This window comes from Eumetopias jubatus, unplaced genomic scaffold, assembly GCF_037043125.1.
Source record: "Eumetopias jubatus isolate StellerSeaLion01/CBP00866 unplaced genomic scaffold, mEumJub1_p1.0 scaffold_15, whole genome shotgun sequence".
NCBI classification, from domain to species: domain Eukaryota; kingdom Metazoa; phylum Chordata; class Mammalia; order Carnivora; family Otariidae; genus Eumetopias; species Eumetopias jubatus.
The window spans coordinates 31,783,752-31,795,923 of NW_028274821.1; the positions used below are offsets into that span (position 1 = coordinate 31,783,752).

Consider the following 12,172-nt stretch of genomic DNA (forward strand, 5'->3'; position numbering starts at 1 on the left):
GTTTTTCCCCATTAAGGAGGATGTTTAAAAAAAAAAAAAAAAGGATGACGTCAGCTGTGGGTTTTTAATGTATGGCCTTTATTATGTTGAGGTATGTTCCCTCTAAACCTACTTTGTTGAAGGTTTTTATCATGAATGGATGTTGTACTTTGTCAAATGCTTTTTTGCATCTATTGAAAAGATCACATGGTTCTTACTCTCTCTTACTGATGTGATTGATTTGCAAATATTGAACCACCATTGCAACCAGGAATAAATTCCACTTGATCGTGGTGAATGATTTTTTTAGATGTATTATTGAATTTGGTTTGCTACTATTTGTTCAGGATTTTTCTATCTATTTTCATCAGGGATATTTCCCTGTAGTTCTCTTTTTTTAGTGGTATCTTTATGTGGTTTCAGTATCAGGGTAATGCTGGCCTCATAGAATGAATTTGGAAGTTTTCCTTCCTTTTCTATGTCTTGGAATAGTTTAAGTAGAATAGATATTAACTCTTCTTTAAGTATTTGGTCTAATTCGCTTGTGAAGCCATCATGTCCTCGAGTTTTGTTTGTTGGGAATTTTTTGGTTACTCATTTAATTCCTGCTGGTTATGAGCCTGTTCAAATTTTCCACTTCCTCCTGTTTCAGTTTTGGTAGCTTATAGGTTTCTAGGAGTTTATCCATTTCTTCTAGGTTGTCCAATTTGTTGGCATATAGTTTTTCATAATATTCTAACTATGTACATCTGTGGTATTGGTTGTTATTTCTCCTCTCTCATTTGTGATTTTGTTTGAGTTCTTCCTCTTTTTTTCTTGATAAGTCTGCCTAAATGTTTACCAATTTTATTGATTTTTGTTCAAAGAAACAGCTAATCTGTTCTATTGGTTTTTCCATTTCTATATCATTTGTTTCTGTTTTAATCTTTACTCTATCCTTCCTTCTGCCGGTTTTAGGTTTTGACTGTTGTTCTTTTTCTTGCTTTCTTAGATGTAAAGTTAGGTTGTTTATTTGAGATTTTTCTTGCTTCCTGAGGTAGGCCGATATTGCTATAAACTTCCCTCTTAGAACTGGTTTTGCTGCATCCCAGAGGTTTGGACTGCTGTGTTTTCATTTTCATTTGTTTCCATGTACTTTTTTGTTTCTTCTTTGATTTCCTTGTTGACCCATTCATTGTTTAGTAGCATGTTATTCAACCTCTACGTATTAGTGGTCTTTCAGGATTTTCTTTCATGGTTGCCTTCTAGTTTCATAGCATTGTGTTCAGAAAAGACACATGGTAGGATTTTGATCTTCTTGAGTTTGTTCAGGTTTGTTTTGTGGGCTAATATGTGATCTATTCTGGAGAACATTCCATATGCATTTGAAAAGAATGTATATTCTGTTTTAGGATGGAATGTTCTAAATATATCTGTTAAATACCATCTGGTCCAGTGTGTCCTTCAAAACCATTGTTTCCTTGTTGATTTTGTTTAGATGATGTGTCTACTGATGTAAGTGGGGTGTTAAAGGCCCCTACTATTATCATATTATCAATTAATCCTTTATGTTGTTAACTGTTTTACATATTTGGGTGCTTCGATGATGGGTGCCTAAATATTTAGTTGTATCTTCTTGTTGGATTGTCCCCTTTATCATCATATAGTGTCCTCCTTTGTCTCTTTACAGTCTGTTTTATTTATTTATATTTATTTATTTTTTACAGTCTTTGCTTTAAAGCCTAGCTTGTGCAATATATTACCACTCCGGCTTTCTTTTGAAATTGATTTGAATGACAGATGTTTCTTCATCTCCTCACTTTCAGTCTGAAGGTGTCTTCTGGTTTGAAATGAGTCTCTTGTAGGCAGCATATATATGGATCTTGTTTTTTAATCCATTCTGTCACTCTATGTCTTTTGACTGGAGCATTCAATCCATTTACATTCAAAGTAATTACTGATAGTATGTATTTATTGTTATTTTATTACTTGTTTTGTGGTTGTTTCTGAAGATTTTTTTCTGATTTTTTTGGTCTTTCATGTTTTGCGGATTTTCTTTAGTGCTATACTTGGATTTCTTTCTCTTTATTCTTTGCATGTTTATTAGTGGCTTTTTATATATGGTTATCATTAGGGCTGTACATAATCTCTTATGCATATAGCAGTCTATATTAAGTTGACAGTCATTTAAGTTTGAACCCATTTGTTTCCCCTCTGTTATTGTATTTTATACTTTTTCTTTTCTGTTTTTCTTGACTGATTTTTTTTTTTTTACAGAAATACTCACTTTTACTGCTTTTGTGTTTTCATTCCTTTATATTGTCACTTTTGGTCTCTCCTTTCCACTCAAAGAGTCCCCTTTAATATTTCTTGCAGGGCTGATTTAGTAGTCAACAACTCCTTCAGTTTTTGTTTATCTCGGCAACTTTTTATCTCTCCTTCTACTCTGAATGATAGCCTTGCTGGATAGAGTATTCTTAGCTGCAGATTATTCCCATTTATCACTTTGAATATATCATGCCACTCCCCTGTAGCTTGCAAAGTTTCTGCTGAAAAATCTCCTCCTAGCCTTAGCTTTTATATTATTTTAAATTTTTTAAACTTTTTAATTATTATTTTTATTAACATATGATGTATTATTTTTTTGAGGGGTACAGGTCTGTGATTCATCAGTCTTACACACTACACAGTGCTCCCCACAACATACCCTCCCCAATGTCCATCACCCAGCCACCCCATCCCTCCCACCCCCCTCCACTACAGTAACCCTCAGTCTGTTTCCTGAGATTAAGAGTCTCCTATGGTTTGTCTCCCTCTCTGGTTTCTTCTTGTTTCATTTTTTCCTCTCTTCCCCTATGATCCTCTGCCTTGTTTCTCAAATTCCACATATAAGTGAGATCATATGATAATTGTCTTTCTCTGACTGACTTATTTCGCTTAGAATACCCTCTAGTTCCATCCATGTCTTTGCAAAAGGCAAGATTTCATTTTTTTTGGTGGCTGCATAATATTCCATTGTATATATATACCACATCTTCTTTATCCATCTGTTGATGGACATCTGGGCTCTTACCATAGTTTGGCTATTGTAGACATTACTGCTATAAACATTGGGGTGCACGTGCCCCTTCAGATTACAGTATCTTTGGAGTAAATACCCAGTAGTGCAATTGCTGGGTCATAGGGTAGCTCTATTTTCAACTTTTTGAGGAACCCGCATACTGTTTGCCAGAGTAGCTGCACCAGCTTGTCTTCCCACCAACAGTGCAAGAGGGTTCCCCTTTCTCCGCATCCTTGCCATCATCTGTTGTTTACTGACGTTAATTTTAGCCATTCTGACTGGTGTGAGGTGGTTTTTGATTTTGATTTTGATATCTTTTCCCATTCTGTCGGCTGTCTTTTGGTTTTGTTGACTGTGCAAAAGTTTTTTATCATATGATGTATTATTTGTTTGAGGAGTACAGGTTTTTCTTTTTATCTTGCAAAAGCTTTTTATCTTGATGAAGTCCCAATAGTTCATTTCTGTCCTTGCTTCCCTTGCCTTTGGTGATGTGTCTAGGAAGAAGTTGCTGGGGCTGAGGTTGAAGAGGTTGCTGCCTGTGTTCCCATTAGGATTTTGATGAGCTGCCTGTGTTCCCATTAGGATTTTGATGAATTCCTGTCTCACATTTAGGTCTTTCATCCATTTTGAGTCTATTTTTGTGTGTGGTGTAAGGAAATGGTCCAGTTTCATTCTTCTGCATGTGGCTGTCCAATTTTCCCAACACCATTTGTTGAAGAGACTGTCTTTTTTCCATTGGACATTCTTTCCTGCTTTGTCAAAGATGAGTTGACCATAGAGTTGAGGGTCCATTTCTGGGTTCTCTATTCTGTTCCATCAATGTGTCTGTTTTTGTGCCAGTACCATCCTGTCTTGATGATGACAGCTTTGCAATAGAGCTTGAAGTCTGGGATTGTGATGCCACCAGTTTTGCTTTTCTTTTTCAACATTCCTCTGGCTATTCGGGGCCTTTTCTGGTTCCATACAAATTTTAGGATTATTTGCTCCATTTCTTTGAAAAAAGTGGATGGTATTTTGATGGGGATTGCATTAAATGTGTAGATTGCTCTAGGTAGCATAGACATTTTCACAATATTTGTTCTTCCAATCCATGAGCATGGAATGTTTTTCTATCTCTTTGTGTCTTTCTCAATTTCTTTCATGAGTTTTTGGAGGGCAGATCCTTTGCCTCTTTGGTTAGTTTTATTCCTAGGTATCTTATGGTTTTGGGTGCAATTATAAATGGTATCAGCTCCTTTATTTTTCTTATTGTTGGAGTATAGAAATGCAACTGATTTCTGTGCATTGATTTTATATCCTGCCACTTTACTGAATTCTTGTATGAGTCCTAAAGATTTTTTTCCCTATTACTGTATTTTGCCAATTTAATTACAATATGTCTTAGTGTGGTTCCGCTTTTATTGATTTTGATGGGAGTTCTTTGTGCTTCCTGGATCTGGTTATCTGTTTCCTTCCCCAGGTTAGGGAAGTCAGCTATTATTTCTTCAAGTAAGTTTTCTGTCCCCTTTTCTCTCTCTTCTTCCGGGACTCCTATAATACAAATGTTAGCATTTTTGATGGAGTCACTGAGTTCCCTAAGTCTATTCTTGTTTTGTGTAATTCTTTTTTCTTTCTTTTGTTCAGCTTGATTGCTTTCCATTGCTCTGTCTTCAAGGTCACTAATTTATTCCTTGCTTCTTTCATTCTGCTACATTCCATCAAGTGTATTTATCATTTTGTTTATTGAGCCCTTTATGCTATGTTATTGCTTTTAAGATTTTATTTTTAATTAATCTGTATACCCAATGTGGGGCTCAAACGCCCAAGATCAAGAGTCTCATGCTCTACTAACTGAGCCAGTCAGTTGCCCCTCTATGTTATTCCTTAACTCTGTGTTAAGGGTCTCACTTATGTCTTCCACTCTTTTCTCAATTCTAGCGAGCATCCTTATGATCATTGCTTTAAATTCTCGAGATATCAGGCATGTTCCTTATATTTATAAGGATATCTAAGCCTTGTCTGGCTTAGATCTCTGGCTGTGGCCTTGTCCTGTTCTTTCATCTGGGATAAATTTGTCTCATTTTGCCTGGCTCTCTGTGTCTGTTTCTCTCTGTTAAGAAAGTCAGCTATGTCATCTGCTCTTGAAAAAAGTGACTTCATGAAGGGGAGGTCCTAGAGTCCCCTGCAGTGCAGTGTCCCCTGTTTACCAGAAACTGGCACTTCAGGAGAGTATCCTATGTGTGTTGCTTACATCCTGCTGTTGTGTCTGAGTCACTTTTCCTTTCAGTGCAGTCATCTGCACTGACCCTCTACCTGTTGTGGGATGTGCTTACCCTATGGTGTTAGTGAGACTCAGGCAGACAAGTTCTGAGGGGGACATGCCCACCAGGGAACTTGGGAACGGTTACTGGTGTTAGCTAAGTTGCCTTGGGCCACTCACTAGTCTTATGCCAGATCTCCCAAAGTGCTGTGGCTGCTGGGGATGTGAAGCTGTTGGAGAGCGTTATGACAATGGCTGGGGATGGCCCGCAGCAGTAGGTATGATGAGGGAACAGAAGGCAAGCTAAGGACAAAGCAGAAACTGACACCCCATGACCCCCAACCCCCATGGGATATATGTGACATTCCTCAGGCACTCCTGGCTGCCCTAAAGCTAAGGAAAGGAAAAACAGTTAACCTATAGAGATCACAATCCTGCAAGATCTGAGTTTCCCTCAGTTTACAAATGTCTTAGCAATCTACAAGAACTCATTTCTATCAATAACCTAGCTTCCAGAAGGAAATGTAGATACAATTAAATGTCCTTATAATCTGCAGCCCATTGACAGATACTTGAAGCAGGCAGAGTATAATGTTCCTCCTGGAAGTTCCCAACTATTTGCATGTTAATGCCTTGGTAGAGGGAAAAACCTTAACTTGACAATGGGAAGGCCTCTGGTATCCTGTTGAGTCTTCTTTAACATATGAAAATCCTTTTGAAACCTCCCTTTTTCCTTACCTCTCCCAACCCCATAGTATATAATCAGCCACCCCTCACAACCCTGGGGCAGCAGCTCTTGCTGCCCAGAGGTCCTATCCCTGTGCTTTAATAAACCACCATTTTGCACCAAAGATGTCTCAAGAATTCTTTCTTGGTCCTTGGCTCTGGACTCCACCCCACTGAATCTCACCTATATTCCAAAACCCCATCAGGTATAAACCCAGAGTCTGGGAGGGTCACATGGGCAGCTTTAACAAAATTTGCCCTGAGCCCTGGGTCCAGGCTACAAATATCTGTGCAGCCTCTTCTCCCATAGGGAGTTTATGGTTATGCTGGGGCCTGGGGGAGGAAAATGGTGCCTGCCAGTTCCCTCATTTTCAGAGAAGTCCACCAACATGCTCTGAAATCAGTATGAACAAATCTGTCTCCTGCTTGCCCATGGTGTGTGAACTGCCTATTTTATGTTGCCTCTCCGCACAGGCTGCTGTCTCTTTAAGGGCAGCAACCCAGCTATCACTTTCCCTCCTGGCTCACCCAGTGCTGAGTCAGCAGACTTTTAAAGCTACAAGCTCCAATTTCCACTGGTTTTACAAACTCATAGAATTCAGCCCCTCTGGTTTTTAAAGCCAAACATTTTGGGGATTAGTCTTTCCCATATGAGTTCCCTGGTACAAGTGCCTGTTTCTCTGTCCTCTCCGCATGCACAGCTCCCTCCCTCCTGCGGGCAGCCTCCCTCTGCCTTTCTGACCTTCCTAAACTTTCAGATGCAGCTTCTTCTCTATATTTAGTTGTGGAGTTTGTTCTGCCAGTCTTCAGACTGCTCTCTGGTTTATTGACTTGGATGTGGATGGTATCTAGTTGTAAACATGGGACAGTGTGAGCTTAGGGTCTACCCACTCTGCCATCTTCCCATAAGATAAGAGATACTGATCTGGGGGAGCATGGCAAGATGCCAGAGTGGGTCAACAAAATATAAGCAAATCAAATTCTGCAGCATACTGAAAGGATTATACACCATAACAAAATGAGATTTATTCCTAGAATAAAGGATAGTCCAACATATGAAAATTGATTAATGTCATATACTACATTAACATAATAAAGTGAAGAAACCACATGATTATCTCAACTGCAGAAAAAGCATGACAAAATCCCACATCCTTTCATGATAAAATTACTCAACAAACTAGGAATAGAAGGAAACTATCTCAACATAAGAAAAGCCACACAAGAAAAACCCATAGTGAACATCACATTCAATGGTAAAAGACTGAAATCTTTTCCTTATAAGTTTGGGAACAAGGCAAGGATGCTCACTTTTGCTACTTCTATTCAACATTGTACTGAAAGTTCTAGACCAAGCATTAGGCAAGAAAAAAGAAAAGGCATCCAAATTGGAAAGAAAAAAATAATCTCTTTTTAGATGACATGATCTTATATGTAGAAAACCTTAAAGATTCCACACAAAAAATTGTTAGAATAAATGAGTTCAGCAAGTAGCAGGATACAAAGGCAACACACAAGAATCAGCTGCATTTCTATAGTAACAACAATCAATCTGAAAAGCAACTTGAAACAATTCTGTTTTTAATAGCATCAAAAAGAATAGAATACTTTGGAATTAATCAAGGATGTGAAGGACTTGTACAGTGAAAGCTACAAAACACTGGAGAGTAATTAAAGATGACTAAATAAATGAAAACACATCCCATATTCATGGATTGGAAGACTTAATATTTCGAGGATGTCAATACTATCCAAAGTGCTCTACAGATTCACTGCAATCCCTATCAAAATCCCAATGATATTTGTTATGGAATAGAAAAACTTATCCTAAAATTCATATGGCATCTCAAGGGACCTCAAACAGCTAAAATGATCTTGAAAAATAAAAACAAAGCTGGAATGCTCACACTTCTTGGTTTCAAAACTTACTACTAAACTTACTAATGATTTCTTGGGAACGACACTAAAGGCACAAGCAATAATAAAAAACAAAGAAACTGGACTTCATGGAAATTTTAAAAATTGTTCATCAAGGGCACTATCAACAAAACCGAAAGGTAACACATAGAATGGAACAAAATATTTGCAAATAAGGGATTGGAATAGCCAGAATATATAGAGAACTCCTAAAAATCAACAAAAAAATTCAACAAACTGATTCAAAAATGAGCAAAAAACTTGAATATTCATTTCTCCAAAGATATATAAATAACCAGTAAGCACATAAGAAGATACACAATATCACTTATCATTAGGTAAATACAAATCAAAAGTACAATATACCACCTAGCATTCATTAGGATGGCTACTATAAAAAAAACAAAGACAAAATAACAAATGTTGGTGAGGAGGTGGAGAAACTGGGATCCTGTTGGTGGGAATGGAAAATTGTACAGACACTGTGGAAAAGACTATGGTGGTTCTTTAAAAAATTAAAAATAGAATTACCATATTATCCAGCAATTCCACTTCAAAGTATAAACCAAAAGAACTGAAAGCAGTATCCTGAAGAGGTATCTGCACACCCATGCTCACAGCAACATTATTCGTAATAGCTAAAACACGAAAACCACACGTGTCCACTGGTAGATAAATGAATAAGCAAAATGTGGTATATGCATACAATGAAATACCACATAGCCTTAAAAAGGAAGGAAATTCTGACATATGTTACAATATGGATGAACCCTTAAAATATGCTAAGTGAAATAAGACCGTCACAAAACCTTAAATATTGTACATTATACGAGGTACTTAAGAGTAGTCAAATCATATAGACAGAAAGTAGAATGGTGATTGCCAGGGGCTGGGAAGAAGGAGAATGGGGAGTTATTTAATGGATAAAGAGTTTCAGTTTTACAAGACGAAGAGTTCAGGAGATAGATGGTGTAATAATAACATTCATTATGAATGTATTTAATACCAGTGAACTATACACTTAAAACTGGTTAAGAGGGCAAATTTTGTTTGTCCATTTTACCACAGTAGGAAAAAAGAAGAGAAATATAAGTCACAAATAGGGTTTTATTTAATCAACCCTACTTTTTCAGGGCTTAGAAGTGCCTTGAACAGAGTAGGGACTCAAAAATATCTCCTGAATTATAAATCAAGGGAAAATTACAAAATGATTCCAGGACATCTTTCCATAATCATAAATTAAGAGCCCTAAAATAGGTAAAACAGATTATAAAGCTTAAATTACCGGTTTCTTTGAAAAGCTTTCATCAACTTTGGTTCCCATGGCAGCAATTCATTTAAAAGGCGTATCAACGTTCCATGCAATTCTTTTACAGCTTGCCTCCGATGATACCATTTGCCCTAAAAACACAATGTTAAAGTAAATCCTTTAGATTTAATCTAAAAGTGAATGTCAAGCCTTATTTTCTGAGTAAACACAAAATGAAATGCCAATACCCATCAAATGAGTATGTCTTCTTTAGAAGGCTGTAAAGGGGGAAAATATCCTGAAATAAATCTTATTTGTAATATTTTAAAGATTCGCAATTCTATAGGAGAAATCTAAAACCTATTTAATCAAATAAGGAGACAAAAATTTTTTAAGTTTTTAATTGGGTCAATTATAAATATTTTAATAAATACATGTAAAAATACAAACATATATATAAATTCACTAAACATGTAACTGATAAGCTCACTTCTGTAAAGTTTTTGTAATCATCCATCCCAAAGAGTGGAGAAAAAGAGAAAAAAAGGATTGTTATATCCAAAAGCAGTCTTAACAGACTTCCTTAGGAAATTTTACAATTGTTGTACTTAAAAATGTTTCCAGCACAATCAAGCAGATAAATGGTCATAATTTTCAATAATATAATGCTATAGCTACAGTAAGAGTTAATAATTACTGATACCCCTCTCTCCATTTGCTAAGTATTATACTAAGTATTTCATTCATAGATCTATATCTAGAGGGGGAAAGGGAGGGAGGGAAGGGGAGGGAGGAAGGTAAGGAAGAGGGGAGGAAGGAAGGGGTTGTGTGAGCATGAAAGCATACATTACTCAAGCAGTTATGAAAACCCTCTAATGTATGTGCATTTTAGTCTCACTTAACAAATGATAAAACTAAGGCTCAGAGAGATTAAATGACTTGTTTAAGGTCCCATGACCTGAACCTAGATCTACCTGATGCTGAAGTCTTTCTTAAAACTAGAAGTTCCTAGAACTACAACACCACCTCTTAAAAGCTGTATCACATAATTCAATCTGACATGTTATAAAAACCTCTAATAAAAATATACTTCAGTACCCATAAAATTATTCAAATACCATAGGAACAATAAGTTTATAGAAGTTTTATCTTTAGGTAGCCAACTCCCCACTTCCCCACAATGTTATAGTGTATACCTATCAACATCACCACCATCTTCATTTATTGTTATATAACCATGTTGTATTTTTTTTTTTTTTTTGAGATATAATTCACATACCATTTAGTCCACTCGTTTTTTTCTTTTATAACAAAAAACACACAACTATATATATTGTGGGTCACATTTAACATGCGAAAATTAGACTTCATCTCATAGAAACTGTTCAGTTAATTTGCACGTGTAGAACATTAAGTCAGAAAAATAAAACCACTCCCACCAAAAACAAAAGAAAAAATGGAAAAAAGAAAAACTACTCCCTAGAACAAAATGTATTTTATTTTATTTTATTTTTTTAAAGATTTTATTTATTTATTTGACACCGAGAGACACAGCAAGAGAGGGAACACAAGCAAGGGGAATGGGAGAGGGAGAAGCAGGTTTCCCACTGAGCAGGGAGCCCGATACGGGGCTCGATCCCAGGACCCTGGCATCATGATCTGAGCCAAAGGCAGATGCTTAATGACTGAGCCACCCAGGCGCCCCACAAAATATATTTTAAATCGGTGCATAAATTTTCCAATTTTACATATATCTAAAACTTTCAACATTTCATTCACTGAAATGTGAAATTTTATCTATGTGAAATTTTAGCCACAAACATAAATGATTAATAGTATAGTTCCTACTCCCCCAACATTTTGTGCTTTAAATCAACAAAACGTTTATGCCTGTAGAAATAAATGACTACATTTCTACCTCTGAGGTTTTTAAATTTTTTATTTGAAGAGTAGGAAGATGTGGAAGTATATATGTATGTGCACGTAATGAATATGGAACCTAGGCTCAATAACTAATTCTTGTGTCTTCTTAATGGCATGACAAATGATAATATTGTGAAAAAAATTTCAAGGAAAGTAATTATTTCATATAATAACCTAGACAGACCTTCCCTCTTGTCAAATGCTTTCTCAAAGGACCCAACTTAACAGTAAGTTATACCTCAAAAGTTTGTTTCCCACCACCCCCCAAAAAAAGCTAGGTGAGAGTATAAAGTGCTTATTCTAACCCATGAAAATAAAACTATTAAACAATAAATAATATTTTCCTCTAGGGAGAGCTAAGTGAGGAAGATGAAAAGGCAGATGACAGTCAACCTAAAATCATGTGCGGAATGAGGTAGCATTCTGTTCCAGTAAAAAAAAAAAAAAAGGTAATAGAGATTTTTTTTCCTTTTAACAGGGCACATCAACATTATTTCTCTACTTTTCAACTACAACTTGGCTCAAAAATGAAATGGTGAGAATAAACTTTTCCTCAGCTAAAGAAATCAGAAAGAGGAAAGGTGTGAGTAATTAATTATATCACCTCTGTAGTATAATTAATTGGAAAAATGTTAAAAGACTAGAGAGCACTAGGCATCTGAATTCTTTGTAACTGAGGGTTATAGGGGAAGAATGGCAGATACAGAATTAACCTGGGCAGTATGGCTGCTATCTGGATTAGTGTAGTGGTGATGGTGTGGGGAATGCAGAAGGACTAGCAGTATTATCAGACCTTGGGACTGGGTAGACTGAGGCACAGGGAGAGGAGTCTGTGTAGCTGAATGTCATTATTTCAAGACATCTGTCAGCTGTGTTTGTTTTCTACTAAATTACTGCATTGATTTTTGTACAAAAGAGTTTTAAAAAGATTAGAAGATTTTTATCTTCTGATTTTATTTTGATTACTAAATTTTAATTAATCTAATGCCCAGAAAATATATTACTGAACTAGCCAACTATATATAGAGAAGGGATCATAAATATTAATCAGAGAATAGATTTCTAACTTTCCTATATTTCTGTCTTATCCACTAACCTG

The 12,172-nt window shown here is 36.2% G+C and overlaps 1 protein-coding gene across 1 annotated transcript in view; it reads right to left on the reverse strand.

Annotated features, from left to right (window-relative positions):
- BRD10 (bromodomain containing 10) overlaps positions 1-12,172 on the reverse strand; it is a 124,128-nt gene that overhangs the window by 15,266 nt on the left and 96,690 nt on the right. Inside the window, exon 5 of the mRNA XM_028107248.2 lies at positions 9,187-9,302. Coding sequence (XP_027963049.2) covers positions 9,187-9,302 — 116 coding nt within the window. The remainder of the gene's footprint in view (positions 1-9,186; positions 9,303-12,172) is intronic.